Genomic DNA, 22481 nt, shown 5'->3' on the forward strand with positions numbered 1-22481 from the left:
TTGTTGCTGGGTTTTTTGGTGTGTTTGTTTGTTAGGCTTAAAGCTTGAAAAATATTTAAAAGTGTACATGCAGTAAATGTAGGTGATTGTAATGTAGAAGTTGTTGAAAGTAAGAGTTGGTTAAATCTGGTTGATTCCATTTCAGCATGCAGGTTGACTTTAATTCTGACCTTTTTATTCCAAACACAATATATATGACTATTTGCATTTAAATTAAGCAGTACATGATCGCCTTTTACACAATGCCCATGTGTTAATTGAAATTACTTCATGATGTAAAAGCTTACCTATTTTTTAAAAAAAAAGTGATAAAATTACTGAGAGTAAGAGGGAAGGAAAGACTGAAAACCCTGTGTAGTTTTTGAAGTATAATTCAAAGTCTGGAAGTTTGAGTCCTTAACATCCTAAAGTCAAGTCATATTGTCTTAAATATTTTTTAGGGAGAAGTTTCCAGTAATATGTAATAGCACATTATCCTGATACTTTTGGACTTAATTTTGTCTAGCATACTGTAGAATTCATTAGACCTATTTGTAAAGTGATTATAAAAGAGACCTGATGGCACAGTAGTTAATCAGATGGCTGCTTATCAGTAAATTGACAGTTCAGACCCACCAATTACTTCATAGGAGAAGATTGTTGACAGTGTGTTCTCACAGATATTTACAGCCTTGGAAACCATGTGGGGCAGCTTTACTCTATCTTACAGGGTTGCTTTGAGTCAGAATTTACTCAACAGCAGTGGATCTGGTTGATTTTTGAAAATTAATATCAGAAATATTTATTATAATTTTAATTCTTAATGCAATAATTTTCATAGTGATTGTTGCTGCTGCTCTTTTATGTGTTGTTCTTTTTTCTAGCTATTAGGAATGTGAGTTGGAAAAAGAAAATAGGATTGTATATGACTATAAATTATCAACAAGGGCAAGTTATGATAGTTCTTTTTGAGAACTGTCCCTTCTTTTCCAGCCTCCTTCTAGAAGACTCTGAAGAAGAAGAAGGTGATTTATGTAGAATTTGTCAGATGGCAGCTGCTTCATCATCTAACTTGCTGATAGAGCCATGCAAATGCACAGGAAGTTTACAGTATGTCCACCAAGAGTGTATGAAAAAGTGGTTACAAGCCAAAATTAACTCTGGTAAGATTTACCTGTTTTCAGAATTTTCCCAAGAAATTATTTTGTACATATTAACAAATAAGTTTATGATTATTAGTGATTGGTTGTTGAAGTCTCAGAACATGGTTTACTATAAAATTATATGTGTTTCTTACATTTCAGTTATTTCTTTTTCATATACAAAAGGTTTAACTTTTATGTGATAGTGACCTTAATCCTTTTGAGTCATTAAAAAACGTACATATTTAACTGTCTTTATTGGCTGAGTGACCTTTAGAAAGATTGTCTCCATTGCTGTTGGTAAGGGTTCATTTGTTCCTTTTGTGACAAGCTAAATGTGATAATTTGCTGTTTTGGCAGTTCTGTGTAGAATGGATTGTAGGAGCACAGGAGTGAAAACAGAACAGTCAGGAGGAGTCTGTTAGAAGAGGCGATGATTACTAGGACATTGTGGCAGACGAAGAGGAAATGAAGTAAAAAGGATGAATTGTATTTCTCTTTTAAAGAGTAAGATTTGTTGATACAAATTAGATAGAACAATACTTTTTACTAGGTGTGAATGGTAATACTATTTATTAAAAATAGAACTTGCTTATGATAGAGAATTAATCTATTTCTGTTTAACTACATATGTGATAACCATCCAGAAACACCAAGCAGTTAGCTAGACAAGCCTAATGTTTAGAACCTATTAGTTATGGCAATCTTGGGCATATAAATATTATTGGAAGCTTTGGCATTAAATAGGATCTCCTAGGGAGCAAGAAGATACCAAAAGAAATGTTTTGTGAGGAGAGATTTGAGGGGCAGCCTGCTATCAGAATTTATATGGAATTGATGACTCAAAACAGACTTTGGTGGCAGTGGGTTGGGTTTGGCTTGGTTTTGTGTACCTAGGAATTAAACAATTAAAAGAAAATTTTTCAAAGAGGGAGTGATAAACTCTGAAGAACTACAGACAGGTCAAGTAACACAGAAAATTTGAATTTCAAGTATGGAATCCTTAGTGGCCTCAATAAAGTGAGATCATAGGCCAGATTAGGCTGGATTAAGGAGATTAGGGAGACAATACAGACCCCTCTTTCAACATACTTTATTTTATAAGGAGATTAGAGAAATGCAGCAGGAATTATATAATTTTATATGGTCACACACAAAAGGTGTTTATTTTTTATGGTTAGGGAATTAGGGCATGTTTTTGGTTTGTTTTTTTTTTTTGTTGGGGTTTTTTTTTGAGATCCATGAGAGAGGGAGGAAATGATGAGACAAAAAGATGGGATCCAAAGCCCAAATTGCATAATTGGCCTTTAATATAGATAAGGGATATAGTCACTTTTTGCTTTGGTGGGAAAATGCTTGAGTTTCTAATTAACTACTTGCTTGCTTGTTTGTTTTTAGTGAGGTGTAAGATAAAGTCTTGAGCTGACTAGAAGACTAGTAGTTTTGGTGTGTGGTGAAAATAACATTACTAAGGGATTATAGTAAGATTTAAGGATTTGACTTGAAACACATACTATTTTTTATTTCCTTTTTGGTAAACATTTTTCAGATGTGTGAAAACAGACATTAAGAGATCAGCTGAGTGGGACTTTTGCCAGGCAATTATTGTGAAAGGAGTTAAAAGTTATCTGCAAGAGCATAAATATGATGATCTTTGGAATTAAATCAGGAGGGGACTAAGGAGTAAAAAATTCTGGGATCAGCATCTTTGAGTTTGATTAGAATTGCAGAGAATTGACAGTAGGTAAGCTGCAACAAGAAATGGCTGGTGTAAGGAGGTGAGAATGCTTGAAGTATGGTTTAGAAATGTACATTATAATGACTGCTTAAGAGGTGTGCCTATACACTGGATGGCTGAGGTAGGAAGGATAATAATAGATGTTGAGGAAATAGGAATCTAGAGCAAATGAAGTAAGTGAATGTTGAAATAGATGCTAAAGTTGCTAATGAATGAGGGAGGATTTGAAAACAGCTATCAATAGAGGAAAGGTATCTAATCCTACCTTTGGGTCCTGAAGTACAAGAGCCATGAGAATTTTTTTTTTGAAGGCCAAAAGAAAAGATGATGATACAGATTTGCTAATGGTAGCCCATGGGTGTTAGAGAACATAATAGAAATGACTGAGTGGAAGGGATGGGAAATTTGATCTAATTAATAAATGTGTATATAATTGTGTGGGGAGTGAAGGCCTGATAATGACAGTTTGGTGGCATCGATAAATACATTACTGAAGTATAAGAATAATTATTAGAATAAGGTAAGTGATAAACTTTTAAAGCTGAAGAGTATGGATCTACTGGGAGAGGGAGTAGGTTTTCTCCTACAGATCACCTAATATCATACAATATGTCAAGGAGTGAGCAAAGGCCTCCTTTTTAAAAGGCAGAAGATTGTCTGTTCCAAGTTGTCCTGAGCTCAAATTTCTGGGATAGACCATCTCACCTGTCCTTATGGCCTTTTCTCTTGCTTTTATGGTGATATGGCAACTTCTTGAATTTTTTTTTGTTATCTAAACTGCCTTCTGACTTTATTAAGAATAAAGGAGAGATGCTTAACATGGTCCTTGACACAAATACTGTTGCCAAAGAAGAAGAACTAACATCACACCTTCTGGATGGCTTGTGTTGGATTAGGCAGGGAGATAGAAATTACTTAAAAATGTTGGGTAAGTTTAAAAAAACAAAAAAATAAAAGCCCACAACTAAACAAAACACCCAGATTCTGAATATTTGTTCTGAATAACTATAGAACATTACCTAGATGATTTAACATTGGTTCTCAGCCTTTGCTACTGATAGCCACCATTCATCTTCTGGTGGTTTTTAAAATATAAATGCCTCAGATACACTCCTAAAGATTTTGGGTAGATCTAGGATTGCACCTTAGTTTCATCATAAATTAAATTAACTCATAGGATTGTTGGTGTTACACTTACCTCGTACGATTGTTGCAGAGGTCAAGTGAGATAATTATTTCTTACAGTACAAAGTATGTGGTAAGTAGTAGCCAGTTAAATGGGAATTATTTTTATGATGTGAATATATAATCATTTTTCTATATGGTCAGATGAAAGTACAGATGAAGCCTTCCCTCATACCCTTCCGGTAGACTATTCATCCTGTAGAGACTTATTTAAATCTTTATCAAGCAACTTACTATAAATGAATTTCTGAATTCCAGAGGAGGATGTGGAAAGATTAGTAAGACCAGTGTAGTATAAGTTTAGGCAAATCAGATCTCTGTTGAATTAGGTGAAGTTTTGGATTAAGCTGTGTAGGATTAAATATATTGCTCTCAAATGTGTATAAGTGACTTCTGGTAATTCATTTATCCCATAGATCAGAAAAATGAAACACAAAGATGTCAGGCCATCCTTCATATTTTGTCATCATATTTATCCTATATCTAGATCAGAAATTAATAGTTTTCTAATAAGAATAATAAAGTCTTCTCAATTTTTTAACACCCCTTATTTTGTCTATTATAAAATGCTGGATTTCTATCAACATGCGGAATTTATTGTTCATTTAGAAAATGTAAAAAAAAAAAACCAAAATGTTCTATTTTATTTTCATTTCAACATGTTACTGCATTCTCAAAAAAAGTTCTAGGCATACACTCAAAATATAATGGAAATCTGTATTATTTTTTTACCACAAATTTTGATGTTGTTTTGTGCCATCAAGTCACCTGTGACTCACAGCGACCCTATGTAAAAAAGCTCTGAAGCCTGCCACATCCTGAGCCAATATCATTGACTCTTACGTGTACTCCCATTGTCCCAGTTACTGTTGTCAGTCCCTCACATCTGGGCTCTTCTCTCCTGCGCTGTCCCTGCACCCTTCAGAGCATGATGTCTTCCTCCAGGGACCAGTCCCTCCTGGCCACATTTCCAAAGTATGTGAGATGGAGCTTCAAAATCCTAGCCTTAAGGAGAATTTCACCCTCTCCAAGACTTCCTTGTTTTCTTGGTGGCCCATGTTTAGCCAAGATTAAGAATTTTTCAGGCTATAATTATATTTCAGTATAATCTATACAAAAACAACTTGAAAAAGGTTTTCTTTCTTGGGTGGACTCAAAAGATTTTTATTTTCTTTTTGCCTACCTTTTGATTAGCAGCCAATCACAAGTCATATATACCTTCCAAGCTCCTTACTGCTAATTAAATTGGAGGCAGAAGATAAGAAGTAACCAGGTGCTGACTGCACATGAAGCAGAAGACGCAATTTTGATCTAGCGGTTATGGGTCCTATTTTTACCTTCTATCCCCAAAGGAGATAGTCATGCCTTAGATCCCAAAAGATCTTGGGTATTTATAACTAAAGAACTCTATCATATTAAATATCTTCTGGCATCATACCAACCTATTTAAGGAGGAGGGAGCAGGTACAGATAACTGACCTTCTGTTACCTCTAATGTCAGCTTTCCTTTGGTTAATCATGATTCTCTAGGATAAAAAGAAACAAAGGTGTGAATAATGAATACCAAAGAGTAGGACTTGTCGTGCACATCAGACGTTACAGAGAGCTAATTTACGGTACCCCTGCTTCTTGTTGCTGCTGTTGTTAGGTGCAATCAAGTTGAGTACGACTCATAGCTACCCTGTGAACAAAAGATCTGAACCCTGTTCTATCCTGTGCCACTCCTGGTACACAAGAGCCCATTGCAACAGTCACATGTCAGTTTGCCAGGTCAAGGGTCTTGTCCTTTGCCAACCCTCCACCCTTTTAAGCATCATGTCATGTCCCTCTCCAAGGAATATCCCCTCTTAGCCTTGTTGTTGTTATGCATGTATCATCAAATTGGAACATCTAATGGGCTTTTAGAGTCAGTAAATCGCTCAGGGTAAGATTGGTCATCTTTCTCCTGGACAGCAGTTGGTGGACCAAAATGTCATGTCCTGGAGTTGGTCTTCCCTCTGAGCCACCAGAGCTCCCCTTTACTAGTTTGTGACAATCTTTTATTTGCTTACTTATCTGTTAGTGAGATTTTCATATTATAACTTAAAACATAGGAGGGCAGAATTATTTTTGGAGACATGACAAAACCAAATTTTCCTCACAATTTAATTTTTACCAGGTTCTTCATTAGAGGCCGTAACCACCTGTGAACTTTGTAAAGAGAAGTTGCAGCTTAACTTGGAGGATTTTGATATTCATGAACTACATAGAGCTCATGCAAATGAACAAGTTAGTATATTTTGCCTAATTTGGTAAGTGTCTGTTCTATGCTTAAAGGACAACTCTTGAAGAAAAGATAAATCATGGTCAGAAACCCTGCCTTTAAAATAATGCTTTTAACCTACTTCTGTTATTGCATTAGGTATTAATCCCTTTTCTTTGTTCCTTACATAATTTGTAGGTATAAGTCATATAACCTAGTCACAAGTTCTAAATTTTTAAAATAAATTCATCAAGTATTTTCTAAATGTAGTTGATACAAGCTTAAAAAAATAAAAGTGGCTCCAAAATAGGCAAACCAACATTATTTCCCAAGAGTTGTCTTGGTTGTGAATGCCTCTTAAATGTTGGAAGTAAACACCAAGTCCTGGATCCAATTCCTATTTCTGTACTCTTTTTATTTAGGGATAAGTTTTTTTAATATTTTCTCTTCCTGTCTGGCCCATGTTCTTCCTACTGTCCTGTTTCCTTGTACCCTCCCTATTCCTGCCTCGTACTTCATACAATGAAATCTTTTATTTGATGTTCCCATTGTCCCTTCAGTATTTGCATCACTGAGGCTAGCTTCTGTGCAACAAATAATGTAAGATTTCTTTATAATTATAGTCAGTTTTTATCTCAGTTGTCAGATAATTTGGGTGTATGTTTATAACTGTCCATCCCCAAATAATTGGTTAATTGCTAATGTTTTCCTTGAGGCTTTAAATTTTTTTGCCCCTGAAATCATTCATTTATTTATATAACCTAAATGAAGAACTCAGTATTTTCCCAGCTAAAAGAAGGGGAGGGAAATAATGTAGTAAAGAAAAGATTATAGGAGTTGCTTCTAGAGCTCATTTATATAAATGTAGTAGCATATTTATTCTAAAAAATTTGATAGCAAGAAAATAAATGAAATGACTAGAAAACCAACTTTACATGCGCTATTCAGTCTGCATTCTGTGTCTAGCTATTTTGTATACATAGAAAGATACATGTGACTCTGAACATTTTTTTTGCCTTTTAAATAGAAATAGTGTGTGCAGTTGATTTATAACTGGGCTATAGATGAACTCTATTGAAAGTGGTAGTCTCTCTTTAGAAAATACATAAGCATGAATTCTTTATGTAGTTTAAAAGATTCTTAAAGAATTGGAAGAAAAAACATAAAAAGGCAGAGTAATGAGAAAATTTTGGTGGGATGGGTAGGTTCAGAAGCGTCCTTTTCTTTTGTAGAGACTCAGTCATGTCTCCTCAATTTAGGCAGTTCTTTAGAATTCAGGCAGGAATGTTTTTTTGTTTTCCAGTTATTTTAATAACACATAATCTTAAATTATGAGTGTTAGGAAATAGGAATAGTCATGAAAACAATGATAGAGTTAATTAAGCTTCCTGTTTTAAACTTGTTTGCTTTATGTGAATCATGGATTCTAGTGGCCTGATATCAGTAACCTTTTCAGTGATTAATGTCGTTTATTTCCTCACTGTCCAGTGACTTAATCTTTCAAGGTGGCTTTCTAACATCATCTTAATATGATTTCCTTCTAAATTAAAACCAAGTGAAATATCTCTAAAAAAAACTTTTAAATAAATGAATTTGTCATATAGTTACTGTTCAGAATTTGATAAACAGTTGGTACTGAGAACTTAAAATTCTTCCTTCATATGAGTTAATTAACCCCTTAAAAACTGTAACAGGTATTTTAGATATTTTTTACTGTATTAAAATTTACAGGACAGATTAGATAACACTATTCATAATTTATATTCATCACTTCATATCTTCCAAATGCTTTTAAATCAGAGAATTCCATATTTTTTATTAAGTACAGATTGAGCATGTGAGATATGCAAGTTAGCCTATTACTTTTATGTATTTTAAATTAGCCATATTACACAAGAAACACTTGGGCTATAGTGTAAGTTTTAGTAGTGTGTAGCTGTAAGTACTGTTTTTAAGTAATTACATACAGCCATTTGTGAAATGAAATGTTATGATTTTTATAGAAAAAGCATGCATTCTACCACCAAGTGGTTTTCAAGCTGTGTGTTTGTATAAAGGAACATTATATGAGAATAAAGAAAGATATTCATGCCTACTTACTCAGCATTAGTAAAAATTTTATGAAATTTTCATTGTCATCTTTTTATTCTCCATTTTTATACTAGGGACCTCTTATCCCTAGTATCCTTTCCCAGGAACTGGATATGAGAACATTCCTTTAGTATATCAATATATTGTGGATGTTAATCTTGATGCTACTAATTTTTCTTTCTCCATATTTTTCCTTTTTCTTTCTCCTTCCCTGTCAAAGGCTGAATATGAGTTTATCAGCTCTGGTCTCTACCTAGTTGTTTTACTGCACTTGTGTGAACAAAGCTTTTCTGATATGATGGGAAATACAAATGAACCGAGCACGCGTGTCCGAGTAAGTAATACTGAAGTTGGGAGCGGGGAGGGTTTGGTAACAGTATGTGGTTTCATTGAAAAGCAGTATACCTCATACATTCATATTCTGTCTCCTTTGGAGATCTCTTCATTATTTCGTTAAAGATATTTTAAACTACATAAAAATTTGCTGGGGTTCCGAGGGACAGTACATCTTCCTTCTAACAGGTAGCTTTATTTTCACCTAAGATATTATAAAGACCAAAGTAATTTTCTAGTTCTTGAAATGAACTGGGAATTTATTTCAATGCTAATTAGGGTTAAAATTGGAAACTCCCAAGAAAGTGTTTCTTATAATTTTTTTAAACCTAGCCTTACTTATGACACCTGAAATTGAACTTAAAGAGTTTAAGAAATTTACTTCAGTTTATTTGCTATGTCCTATAAAACTTAACCAGTATACCATTTTTTAATTATCCATAATAAAACTACTTAAGGTGTTAAGTGTTAAGTATTTGGTGCTTACTGTGTATATTGTTGTTTGTGGTGATGTACTATCAAATTGTATCCGACCCATAGTTGACCCTCTAGTGGGTTTTCAGAGCCACTAATTGCATTTGAGGAGACTGCACATTTTCTCTTGTTCCACTATACCATCAATGAGTCTTAATAACCTACTTGGGCTGTGTGTTCAGTATAAGTAAATGAAGCTGTTTGTGCTCTAATGTAGTAGAGAAATGTTACAGTGTATTGCCTTGGCCATTTTTTGTAGTATACATTAGGTCTGTAAGTTATTTAATTGACAAAATAACTGCATGTTATTAAACTTTAGAAATATAAAATTAATCCTGTGAGCTGGTTAACAAATTCTTGTTAATAGGAGAATAACATTTTGAATACCACCCAAAATCGAACAAAGATCTCCTGACTTGAGCCCCTTCATTTAATTTATCCCATAAAATTCTTTTTAAACCTGTCTATTCAGAATGAATAAACCATATAAGTCTTTTGAAGTCATGCCTTTTTGAAAGCTATTAACAAGTTAATATTAAAATGATGGTTATTATTTTTCATTAACTACAGAATTAAATAGGAAACTTTCAGAGGTGTCTTGTTTAGGCAGATAAATGCTAATTCTTGGGTTGTATGAAAAAGGTGACCATTAAAGTTGAATTGATTTGGATCCATTTTGCAAGAGGTTTTTTTAAGTAGTATACAGCGACTCCCTGGATTATGAGATGATTCTTGCATGTTTAAGTCAAATTTGTATGTTAAGACGGAAGAGATGTTTATAGTTCTTAATTACCTTTGTTTTAATGCAAGAATAACTTGAAAGCTTTTCAGTAATTTAAAAACTTTAGTGATTGTGATGAAGAATTTGTTATAGTAGTTGATGAATTCACTTCAGGGTGAGAACAGATTTACATAACATTAAAGGACAAATGCACATATATAACTTGGGGATTTACTGTACTTAAGACAATATCATTGGATAAAATTATTATATCTGCTCCCAATTTTAAGAAACTGGTTTATATGATTAATAATGATAGTATTTAGAAATAATACCAGTAAGTGTAAAATTTTTGGTGTTGGGGGGAGATAGACCCTTTTTAAATGGCTTAAAATGGTATTTGATTTTTTAAAAAATAGAAATTAATCTCCTATACTGATTCTCTCTTTGGATCCATTTGCAACATTTAAACTACTCTATTTCTTTCTGCATTGTTTCTAGTTTATTAACCTTGCAAGAACTCTTCAGGCACATATGGAAGATCTCGAAAGTAGGTGGAATTCCCCCTCCCCAGACTTGTTGAATTTACTTTGCAAATCCACAAACCATAACAAGTATTTATGCCAAATTAGAATTTCATTTGTAGATTTGATAATACCAAAATGAAACCACACTTTTTAATTTGTTAGACACTTTGGCAGGGGCAGAAAAGAACATGCACTCCTTATTTAAGTTCTTTGGATAATAAATGAGCTTCCTTACACTTAGATTTTAAGAAAAAAGGAGGAAGAGTTCTTGTTGTGAGTCCATCAAAGAAGCCATAGAGAGTGTGAGGGACTTTTTCTTTAACTGTTTTTATATTTCTTGTTTCTATTTTGGACCTTTCCTAAGAGTTCAACTCCACTAGCAGTTCCAATATTTTATGGTCAGATTCTAGCATAATATTTTGATCTTTGACCTAGCATTCCCCACTGTTAGATTCCAGTTTATTTGGTGAAATATTTCAAAATACACATTCTTAATATGTCTTTAAACACTTGATATGTAGTTGTATAGCAGTTTTACCTTTAGGGAAACCTTGGCATCATTTAACGTAAGACTGAGAGATTTAGCCTTTATTAACAACCTTTTAATTCCCTGAATATTTTAAAACATTGGTGTCTTTTATTAAAGTAGTACTAGTTTTCATTTTCACAAAGATTTTCAGTTAAAATGAAATTATATATTTCGAGTTTGGAGGTTTTTGGTTTATTTTTTAGTAATTTATATTTTTCCAAGATGTGTTAATTCAGTGAAAATTTTCTTCACATTTTTTAGAGTTAGCTTAGTCATCTAAAATTTCATTTCCTTATAGTATCAGTAACATATTAAGAGAAAATGAAATAAACACCTAAAGTCATGTGTAAGAGAAATGTGGCTATAACTTGTTCATTCTTAAGTACTAGATTGTTAATATATTCTGAAGATAGGTTCCTACTAAATAGTATTCTCCCATGAGTTTAAATTCTCGCCTAAGCTTAAAATGTTCACTCAAAAGCAATTGTTTTAACGTTTCTCCCTATTATAGCATAAAATGAATTATAATGTATTTTTGTTCATCAGTTTTATATACACATTTGATATAATTTATTTAAAATGAATTTACTAATTCTACAAGATAAAAAGACTGAAATATGGAGATTTACATTTTATCTCTAAGCACTGTGTAATTGTTTTACCATATGTTGATTCCATTGCTGAGTGTTCTTAAAACCGTTCCTATTACTGTGAGAAGAGTATACATTACATCTTTCTGCCCTTGATTTTAGGGAAGATACAAATTAATTTTTTACTTTGGTGATTATTCATTTTCCTTCACATGTAGTTCATAGGACACGTAGTTTTGTGCTTACTCTATCCTTCCTAAAGACATTCTATGATGCTTTATGTTACCTCTAAGCTACTGGTGGCTTTAATTATCTCAGGTCAGAAATGTACAAGTGGTAAGTTTCTGACAGTGTGGAGAAATGAGTAGGAAATATTGACAAAGTTTTTACTGATTCCAATGATTTGTGCTTGGACTGTATCTATATATAAAGCGATTTTGATTTACCAGATAAGCGCCTTTCTTTTGGCATTATATGGACGTAGCTTGATGTAAGTTGCAAGAAAGCCCATAACCTATTATTTTATGTACATTTTTCCCCACATTCTCATCGGATGCATCAAACATGCAGCAGTAATAAGCCAGATTCTACTCAGGTGTGTGAGAGCACTTGCCTTAAGTCACTCTTTCTCAAACACATACATCATTAGCTTTTTTGAACACAAATGGATCACAAAAACTGTAGAAAATACTCGTGAACCACATTGTCATTTTTTATAAGAACTATGTAACATCACAAAAAGCTGTGGGGGTGGGGATTTTGTGGATGGGCATCACCTACAGTCAAACCACCCTAACCCTATCATGATAAAACGTACCATTTTGACCAAACACTATACTAAATTGATTTTAATTTTAAAATCATTGGTGTTCTGGCTTCATATTTAAATCTCCAGTTCTTATCCTTGGTAAAATCACTCTTGATCATCCTGTTTTCTTTTAACAGCTTCAGAGGATGATTCCGAAGAGGATGGAGACCATAACAGAACATTTGATATTGCCTAACTTAATATAAACAAATGGATGCTCTGTGAACAAGTGTTTAACAACATTGGCAATTAAGTATCAATAAATTTTGTGGGGAAATGCCTATTAAATACCTTTACTACACATCTGCATACAATGAATATATATGTACACTCCTATATACACGTGTGTACATATATATTCAAGTATTGCCGAATTAAAATTTTACCACTGGACCTTTTAACATGACCAGTAAATCTCATGTTTTATAAACTGATAATCAAAAGTATTTTTCTTTTAGGTGAGTGGGAAAGTGTTACTTTATCTGAACAGTGCCCACCTCAATCCTTACTGTGTTTTGATTATTCTAGTTATATTTATGAAAAACGGTTTGTGTTTTACTATTCTAGTGAAAAAAGTGGGGGGAAACATTTTCAAAATAAGCTGCCAGTGGCACCTATTATTTCCTATTGTTTTGCCTTAAATTGCAGCCTCATTTTGATAATCATTTGCTTCCAGTGTTTTTAAAAAGAAAAAAAAATTCATGGAGAGCTTTAAAGAATATTATGTTCCCAGATTCAATTTGAATTCTAAATTCTAGCAATAAAACCTGATTTTTAACCAAGTATATATAATATATAAATGATGGATGAGGTTTTTGTATTGATTTATAAAATGTAGGTTATATTTGATAACTTATAGTATGTAATAATTCCTTTGAGGAATATTACAGTAGAAATTGTCACCAGAATATTATTTGGGTTAAAAGAAAAGAATTATTGCAATCTAAAGGTAATGAAATATTTTTAAATCCCACATTCAAAGTTTAAAGCACTGGTTTTCAATGTGTGTGGCTTTTTTTTTTTTAAGTGTTGTCACTTCTTTGTAGATAAATATGGTATAAATAAACTGTTTGAATCTTGGTTGTGTCTTAACTATTCTTTGGTCAATCTAATGGTTTATTTGATATTTACTAGTATTCTTCATCAATGGATAACAGAAGATGACTGTTACACTTGTTTACCATACATAGGTCTGCACTATGGCCACAAATTTTTGCGTAAAGTACCAACTGACTGGTTTGCTATAGATGGGATTAAATTGGTGTTCAAAAAGAAAAAATGCTTTAAATCACATAGCTAAGAATTTCCCTAAACTTTCAAAATTTTTACAAAAGGGAACTCTCAGAGGTAAGCATTTGGACTGACAATATACCAAGGCAGGCTTTTCCATCAATTGCTGCACAGAAGGGGGGCAGTCTCTAAAAAACCCACAAGAGGGTCAATTATGAGCTGGTTCCTACTTGGCATGTAACACCACCACTTTATTTAAAAATATAAATGATTTGCTTTATTTTTGTGTTATCTTTGTTTTGCCTTTAAAGCAAAAATATAAAATTTAAAGATAGCAAATTCAGTATCTCTTCTGTGGATCATTAGAGATGCTTTTAAATTTTGCAGCATCTGTACTTTTATTAGAATTCAATAGGAAAATTTAAATGCCCTCAGCTACACTCACTAAAATTTTTAATTAGTTGGTAGAAAATAATCCTTTTTTAACATGTTTTATACTTATATAAAATGCTAAGTGACATCAAATATATTAGTGAATGCTTGAGCTTTATGCAGTTTTATTTTCCTGTATTATTCTTGTGAGCACTGGCAGTCTAGTGACAAGCAGTTGTGCTACAATCCCAAAGGCACATAACTCAAATCTGCCAGCTGTTCTGTGGGAGAAGGATGAGCAGTCTCTTCCCAGGTGACTGCCCATCCTTCTCTGGAGTGGCTGGTATATTTGAACTGCATACATTTTGCAGCACAATTCCTTACATTAGGCCACCAGCACTCTTAAAAGAGCAAATGTGTTTATCTGCATTTCTGTAATATAGGTAATATAATTAATTCCTGCTCTTTTGGGACTGCAAATCCATACTCTTATAAGTCTTTCTAGACACCTTATTTTCTCCAGAAAATAGGGTGTTGGAGAATCATCTGCAAACTAAACAACATGAAAGACATACAAATAGTAAAGTCAGACTTCCCAGAAACAAGACTAAGAAACCACTGAATATTGCTTTAACTAAATTGAGGTTGGAACTTTTAAAAAATGAGTCCATTCTTTGTGAAAGTATCCCATAGAATTCCCATAGCTGTAATCCTAAGAGCATATGGTAAATTTAAACTGTATTGTTGGTAGCAGCCAAGCACTTAGAATTGCTCCCTACTCGCAAAACAAAAGCAGTTCACTATATGGTAAGGAAGATAAGTCAAAAAGACTGATTTGATTTCTATCTCAAACTGAGCTTGCTTTCATTCAAGTGAAAAATTCTGCATATGGCAAAGAAAGCTTAAAACCAGTAAATTATATTAGAAATTCCATTTCTAAAATATTTTTGTTGATAATAAAATAAACTTAATTGTTGGTATAGCCAATCAAAATAATATTATAAAAAATAACCAATTTTTTAAATTTAATTTTTATATCAAATTCATAGAAATAAAATTAATCCTTAGAAATCGCTGACAGAATGACTTCATGTCTGAATTTGAGATGACCCAAGAATTTACTCAAACTGAACAGCATATACATTTTCTTCAGCAACTACCAAAACACAGTCATCGTTATAAGGTGACTCTGGTGCAGCTGAAAAAACAGTGATGAAACCAGAATCTGAATTTCTTTTGTACAGGAACCATATGATTGCTCCCAAAACAGTCAGAATTACAGTGCTAGCAATCACCAAAGCTGATATTAAAATGTGGTTATCTGAAAAGGAAAAGAGAACACAAAATGAGGGATCAGGCCATGCAAATTGGGAGCACACAGCAGTTTCATCATGAAAATACCACTTAAATGCTGAGAAACATCAGAATTGTGCATTAGAACCCAACAATTTCTTAAAATGGCTTGAGTTGGTAATTCAAATTAAGTTTTGTAATTCTGAGCTCCAGAAGATCCTAATGTAAAAATATGCATTAAATGTTCTTTAAGATTACAAGTTCAAACCTCTGTTCTTTTCAGACTAAGCATTTCACTGTAAGAGTGATAGTATGTATCCTTTTTAGTTTTTGTTTACTGAGGTAACACCATCTGAAGTTTTTTAAGTATGCCCAAGCTTGTCATTTAAAAATATTTGTACCCTTTTGTAAGGCATTTAGGAACATGTTTGCTTAAAAAATTTTAAGTTGACACATTTTTTGAAGGACTTTGTATTTGTGACTAGTAATAAAAGACCCAAAAGTTATTTGAAAATTGAAATTCAATTTTTTTCTACATAGATATACTTTTGTTCTATGGTTAAAAATATAATTGTACTTGTTTCAGCTGGTGTTTGTAAAAAGTAGTAATTGGTGAGAGAAATCTTAACAGTCATTTTGGGAGGCACGAGAGACCCAACCCCTGGGACTTTGGGAGGAATACGGGTGAACCGCACAGCGGAGTTCCTTGTTTTCCTCGATTACATAAAATTTTGTCACAGTTTGAGGTGCAAAGAAGTACTGTTGCTTGCCACAGAACAGATCCTGCTCAGTGCAGTGCCACTGCAGAGTAGATCAGCTCAATCTTCCAGAATTTATCACTGGTCCTGTCTTCTGCAATGCCAGTAGGTACTGCTTTTCACAGGTATTCCGGTGCTTACCATTTTCTTCACACTATGGTTCTTTTGTGTAAGGTACCATCAAGTCCATTACAACACACAGTAACGAGATGTGACAGGCCAGACCATGCCCCAAAAGATTTTCCAGGCTATACTCTACAGGTTACCAGGTCTTTTCTTGAGGGGAGCTACTAGATGCATTCACAGCTGAGCATTTAACCAGTGGACCACTAGGACTCCGAAGAGAACACAATTTTGTTTACATCTTAAAAAGAAAAGTACTTAAAAGTTTGCATGGTAAGGACTGCAGCCTTAAATATGGATTGAAACAACATCAAGAAAACAAAGATTATCACCAATTGGCAACACCATGTAGATGAGACTTCAGTTTGCTTAGCTGTACAATCAACACTCTTGGTACCAACAGCCAGGAAATTTAAAAGACTAATTGCACTGGGAAAATCTGTTGTCCGAGACCTCTCAAAAGCAATGAAGAGTAATGATGTCAGTCTGGAGACGAAGGTGTACCTGATCCTGGCCATGGTCTTTGTAAGCTGGCAAATGACTTAATGGATGACAGAAGCAGAAATGGTGCCTTTGAGCTGTGGTGCTGGAGAAGAGTATGGAATATATTTATCATGGCATGCTATCAGAATCAAACAAGTTCATCCCAGAGAGGGTGAGCTCCTTGGAGGCAAGAATTCTGAAGTTTTGTCTGATATACTTTGGACGTGTTGCAAGGTGGGACCATTCCTTGGAGAGAGCACAAGAGAGGAAGACCCTCAAGGATTGATGCAGTTAGTGGGAGTAATTGGGATAGGTGTGTGAGAGACGAAGATTGGCACAGGATAGAGCCAATGTTAGGGCTGTTGTACATGGGGTCGCTACTAATTGCAGGCGATTTGATGGCCACATTAACATTCCTGGCAATTTCATAGTGTCATCTAACATGAAACGGGAAGTCTACACCTTAAAATGGGAAAAGCTTTAATGAGCATTTCTATAGCAGCTGCAACAATGTGCTTAAAATTTTGAGATTGGCATCTTGAAACAGCTTTGATTTCATAACATTGCTTTCTTTAATGGCAGGTTTGAGCATATCTGAGATTGTGAGGATGACAGAGTAGGACAAAGTTCAGATCTGCTCATATGAGCACTGAATTATTGCCTCATTGGCACTTACGACTTTTTGATCTTTAACACCACAATTGTGTCAGTTTTACTTTTTTATTGTCCAACAATTCTTGGAAGCCAGAGTGCTCCTTAGAAGTAGTGATGGTGAGACATTATCCACAAGTGTCAGTCCTTAGAAAAGTAGAGGATCAGAATAACAGGCATAATAGTGAATGCACAATGTGCTTGGGAGAGTGGATACTGAGGATGAAACAGGATTTGGCAGGGTTTCTATTATGTATAGAATGGCTACAAGTCAAAATGGCTGGCTCAAAGGCACTATAATGAAACAATATTAAATATTTTAAGATGGTTTTGCAGTTCATAAATTTATTGCTCTATCTCCCACCCCCCAAGTAGATATGTACATAACTCAAGAATCTACAAGGTATGTAATGGGGAAATGCCAAGTCCTATGCACACTACTACTCATCCCTAATTGTCAGAAGTAGCCAATTTTAATAGTTCTGTTTTGCCTTACTGTTTCTAAACAAGCTTACAATTGCTTTTCTAGATTTTTATGGATGTTACATAGTGACTTTCTATAAAAAAAGAAAGATTTAACTGACAGCACAAACATTCCAGCTCGAATCCCCTAACATCACAGCAAGCTCCAAGTGGACAACACACATCTAAGGAGAATTTACTATATAGACAAAAATTAACATTTGACAACCCAATGAAAGACTTCAAAAGGCATTTCACAAAAGAAGGTAAGTGACATGTGAAAATAGGTTATCCTTAAAGAATGCAATTAAACTCAGATTATGATCATTAGGAAGATACATTACACTAGAGGGATGGTGGTAAATGGTGCTCACACTATACTGCTAGTACAAATGTAACTGTTTCAACAATTTAGAGAAATTGATAAAATTTCTAATATACAGAATAAACAGTAGTTTTTCTTAATACACCAAAGAAGTATCAGAGGCCCCAAAGATTTCTGAGAATATTCTTAAGAATGCTCAATTTCAGATAAGCCAAATGTCCTATTAACAAAAATGGAATTTGTCTTTTTCTGTGAAATATATATATATATATGTGTGTGTGTGTGTGTGTGTGTGTATACCATGGATATACACAAAAGGATGAAATTAAGCAACATAGAAAATCCAGGCCCCAATCAGTCCATCTCATTGAGGGTCTTCCTATCCTGTGCTGTCCCTCCTGCCTCCCAAGCATGACGTCCCTCTCCAAGAACTGGTCCCTCCTTGCAACATGTCCAAAGTATGTCAGACGAAGCTTCAGAATCCTTGCCTCCAAGGAACAGCCTGATTTCCCCCTCTCTAGGACAAACTTGTTCTTTCTCTTAGCAGTCCATGGTATGTTCAATACTCTTCTGCAACACTACAGCTCAAAGGCATCAGTTCTCTTATCCCTAGTCATTGTCCAGCTCTCTGATGCATAGCAAGTGATTGCAAAGACCATGGCATATATCAGGCACACCCTTAGTCTCCAGACTGACAGAGTTGCTCTTCAGTACTTTAAGAGAGGTCTCTTAACTGCAGATTTCCCCATCGCAATACATATTTTAATTTCGTGGCTGCTGGTGCCAAGAGTGTTGACTGGAGCCAAGCAAACTAAAACTGAATAATCTCAATCTCTTCACAATCCATCCTGATGCTGCCAATGGGCTCAGCAGTGAGGATCTCTGTTTTCTTGCTATTGCGCCTCAGTCCATATTGAAGGCTGAAATCTCATCTTCCACAACAAGTGTTTCAGATCCTCAGTTTCCGCAAGCAGATTTGTGTCCTCTCCATAACATACTGTTGAGCCTTCCTCCACTCCTGATGCCACATTTCTCTTCATAAAGAGAGCCCAGTCTCCCAGATAAGCTGTTCTGCATAAAGATTGAAAAGGTATGGAGATAGGATACAGCCCTGGCATACACCCTTCCCAATTTTGAACTAAGTAGTATTTCCTTGCTCTGTTGTGACGACTGACCAAGTATAGGTTTTGCCTTAGCATGATCAAGTGTTTTGGGATTCCCATTCTCAGAGTCAGCCAGTTGTGATCCAGACAGTCAAATGCCTTTGCATAATCAGTGAAACAGACATTCCTCTGGTACTCCCTGCTTTCAGCCAAGATCCAGTTAACATTAGCTACAATATTTCTAGAATTCTATTTGTATTAACTTCAGAAATGGAACTATAGTAAGAGAAGTCCTAGTGATTCCCCTCTGGTGAAAAATAGAATAAACATTCTTTAGGGAAATAACACTATAAAATGATGGAAATGTTATTTACCTTGATCTCCGTGATAGAAGCGTACTTAAAAATTCAAGCATACTCTTTTAAGATTTGTGTATGCCGAGTATTCCTCATACTATGAGGAAGTAATATCTAAAAGATACATATATATAATTGCTGGGAATGTAAAATGCTATAAACAGCCTCTCTAGAACATCATCTGTCAGTCTCAAAGTTTGTTGTTATGTGCCGTCGAGTGGTTTGTGACTCATAGGACACTATCTATGTACAACAGCCCTAAACCCTGCTCTATCCTGTGCCAATCGCATTGCCTCTGACACACCCATCCCAATTACTCCAGTCACTGAATCAATCCACCTCATAGAGGGTCTTCCCCTCCTGTGCTGTCCCTCTACTCTACCCAGCATGATGTCCCTCTCCAAAGACCTGTCTCTCCTTGCAACATGTCCAAAGTATGTCAGATGAAGCCCCAGAATCCTTGCCTCAAAGGAGTAGCCTGGTTTAACCCTCTCTAGGATGAATCTGCTTTCTTGGCAGTCCATGGTACATTCAATACTCTTCTCCAGCACCACAGCTCAAAGGCGTCAATTCTCCTTCTGTCCTCCCTAGTCATTGTCCAGCTCTCTGATGCATAACAAGTGATTGCAAAGACCATGGTCTGTATCAGGCGCACCTTCGTCTCCAAAGAGACACCGTTACTCTTGAGTACTTTAGAGAGGTCCCTAACAGCAGACTTTCCCATCGCAATACATTTTTTGATTTCCTGACTGCTGGTGCCAAGAGTGTTGACTGTGGAGCTGAGCAAACTGAAGCTGTGAACAATCTCAATCTCTTCGCCATCCATCCTGATGCTACCAGTTGGTCCAGTGGTGAGAATCTGTCTTCTTGACATTGAGCCTCAGTCCATACTGAAGGCTGCAGTCCTTGACCCTCATTTTTGGTCCTTCAGCATCTGAGCTAGAGAAATCTCATCAATCTCCTGTGTGATTCATAGCCTCCAAAAACTTCCTGCAGGGTCAGCTATGAGTTTATTTGAATAGGCAGCAATGCATGTGAAGTTTTTAAAAATTTTATTTAAAGGAATCTATTCTACAATAATTATGTGATTCACTACAACATTATTTCTAATACCAAATGTTACGGGGAAACTGTAGGGGTCTGAAACTAGTCTTTCAAGCATTATATCCACGGAATGGAAAAATATAATACATCCCTGATGGACCCCCTTCTTGATTTTTAACCATGTAGTGTTTCTTTGCTCTGTCTAACGACTGCCTCTTGGTCAAAGTATAGGTTTCGCATTAGCACAATGAAATGTTCTGGGATTCCCATTCTTCTCAGAGTCAGCCACAGCTGCTTGTGATCCACACAGTCAAAAGCCTTTGCATAGTCAATGAAGCACAGATAAGCATTCTGGTATTCTCTGCTTTCTGCCAAGATCCATCTAACATTAGCTATAATATCCCTAGTACCATGACCTAAATCCAGCCTACACATCTGGCAGTTCTCTGTGGACATATTGTTCCAAACATGTTTGGAATGGAATCTTGCTTGCATGTGATACTAATGATACTGTTGAGTAATTTCCGCCCTCTGTTGGGTCACCTTTCTTTGAAATGGGATCAAATACCAATCTGTTCCAGTCAGTCGGCCAGCTGGCTGGCCTCCAGATTTCTTGGCACAACTTAGCACATCCAGGGCAATGTCTGTTTGTTGAAATATGTCAATTGGTTTGCCGTCAACTCCTGGAGGCTTGTTTTTTGCCAGTTCCTTCAGAGCAATTTGAACTTCCTCCCTCATCACCACAGGCTCTTGCTCTTATATTATGTCATGAAATTCTTCTGTGTCAGCCAATTCCTTCTGATGCAGTGACTCTGTGTACTCCTTCCATCTTCTCTTGATACATCCTGGATCATTTAACATTCTACCCAAAGTATCCTTAAGTATTGCCACCCGTGGCTTGAATTTGTTTTTCAACTCTTTCAGCTTAAGAAACGCTGAGCGAGTTCGGCCCTTTTGATTTTCTGACTCCAGCTCTCTCACATTTCATTATAGTACCTTGCTTTGTTGTCCCGGGCTGCCTTTTGAAATCTTCTGTTCATCTTTTTTATTTCTTCCTTTAGCTTTGGCTTCTCGGCGCTCTAATGCAATACTCAGAGTCTCATCTGACATCCATCTTGGTTTTTTCTTCTTCTTTAGCCTTTGTAATGATCTTTTACATTCTTCATGGGACGATTTTCTTGATATTCTCCAAGAGCTCATTTGGTCTATGCTCATTGGTGCTCAAGGCCTCAAGCCTGTTCCTGAGATTGTTTTGAAATTCGAGTTGGACACACTTAAGGTCAAATTTTGGTTCCCGTGGACTTGATTTAATTTTCCTCAACTTCAGCTTGAACTTGCATATAAGTAGTTGGTGGTATTTGCAGTGAATAAATCATTGAATATGCAAAACTCTATCATTCTGTCTCCAGCCTCATTTCTCTCACCGAGCCTCTATCTACCAGCTACTGATTCTCCTTCCCTGTTCCCAACTTTTGCATTCCAGTCACCCATTATTATCAGTGCATTTTGATTGCATGTTTGAACAATTTCTGACTGCAAAATTTGGTAGAAATCTTCCATTTCCTCCTCTTTGGCTATAGTTGTTGGTGCATATATTTGATTGATAGTGGTATTCACTGGACTTCCTTGTATGTGTATGGATATTATCCTGTCACTCACCATATTTTATTTCAGATCATCCAAGATGCTGGGCTGTATGAGGAGGAATGTGGCATCAGTATTGGTGGAAGAGCCGTGCGTTAAGCAGATGACACAAACCTGCTTGCTGAAACTGAGGAGGACCTGAAGTGCTTCTTGCAGAAGGTCAAGGACTGCAGCCTCCTATATGGATTGAAGCTCAACATCAAGGAAACAAGAGATTCTCACCACTGGGCCAATTGGCAGCATCAGTATGGATCGTGAAGAGACTGAGATAGTTAACA

At 35.3% G+C, this 22481-nt stretch overlaps 2 protein-coding genes across 2 annotated transcripts in view; one reads left to right on the forward strand and one right to left on the reverse strand.

Annotated features, from left to right (window-relative positions):
- Positions 1–12610, forward strand: part of MARCH7 (membrane-associated ring finger (C3HC4) 7, E3 ubiquitin protein ligase) — a 33259-nt gene extending 20649 nt beyond the window's left edge. The window contains exons 5-9 of the mRNA XM_006880804.1: positions 973–1142; positions 6203–6312; positions 8598–8711; positions 10407–10455; positions 12497–12610. Coding sequence (XP_006880866.1) covers positions 973–1142; positions 6203–6312; positions 8598–8711; positions 10407–10455; positions 12497–12555 — 502 coding nt within the window. The 3' untranslated portion in view covers positions 12556–12610. The remainder of the gene's footprint in view (positions 1–972; positions 1143–6202; positions 6313–8597; positions 8712–10406; positions 10456–12496) is intronic.
- Positions 12611–15079: 2469 nt separating this feature from the next.
- Positions 15080–22481, reverse strand: part of CD302 (CD302 molecule) — a 43320-nt gene continuing 35918 nt past the window's right edge. The window contains exon 5 of the mRNA XM_006880821.1: positions 15080–15282. Within this exon, the coding sequence (XP_006880883.1) occupies positions 15080–15282 (203 nt within the window). The remainder of the gene's footprint in view (positions 15283–22481) is intronic.

This window comes from Elephantulus edwardii, unplaced genomic scaffold (genome assembly GCF_000299155.1).
Source record: "Elephantulus edwardii isolate Elephantulus edwardi_28Jun2011 unplaced genomic scaffold, EleEdw1.0 scaffold00010, whole genome shotgun sequence".
NCBI lineage: Eukaryota > Metazoa > Chordata > Mammalia > Macroscelidea > Macroscelididae > Elephantulus > Elephantulus edwardii.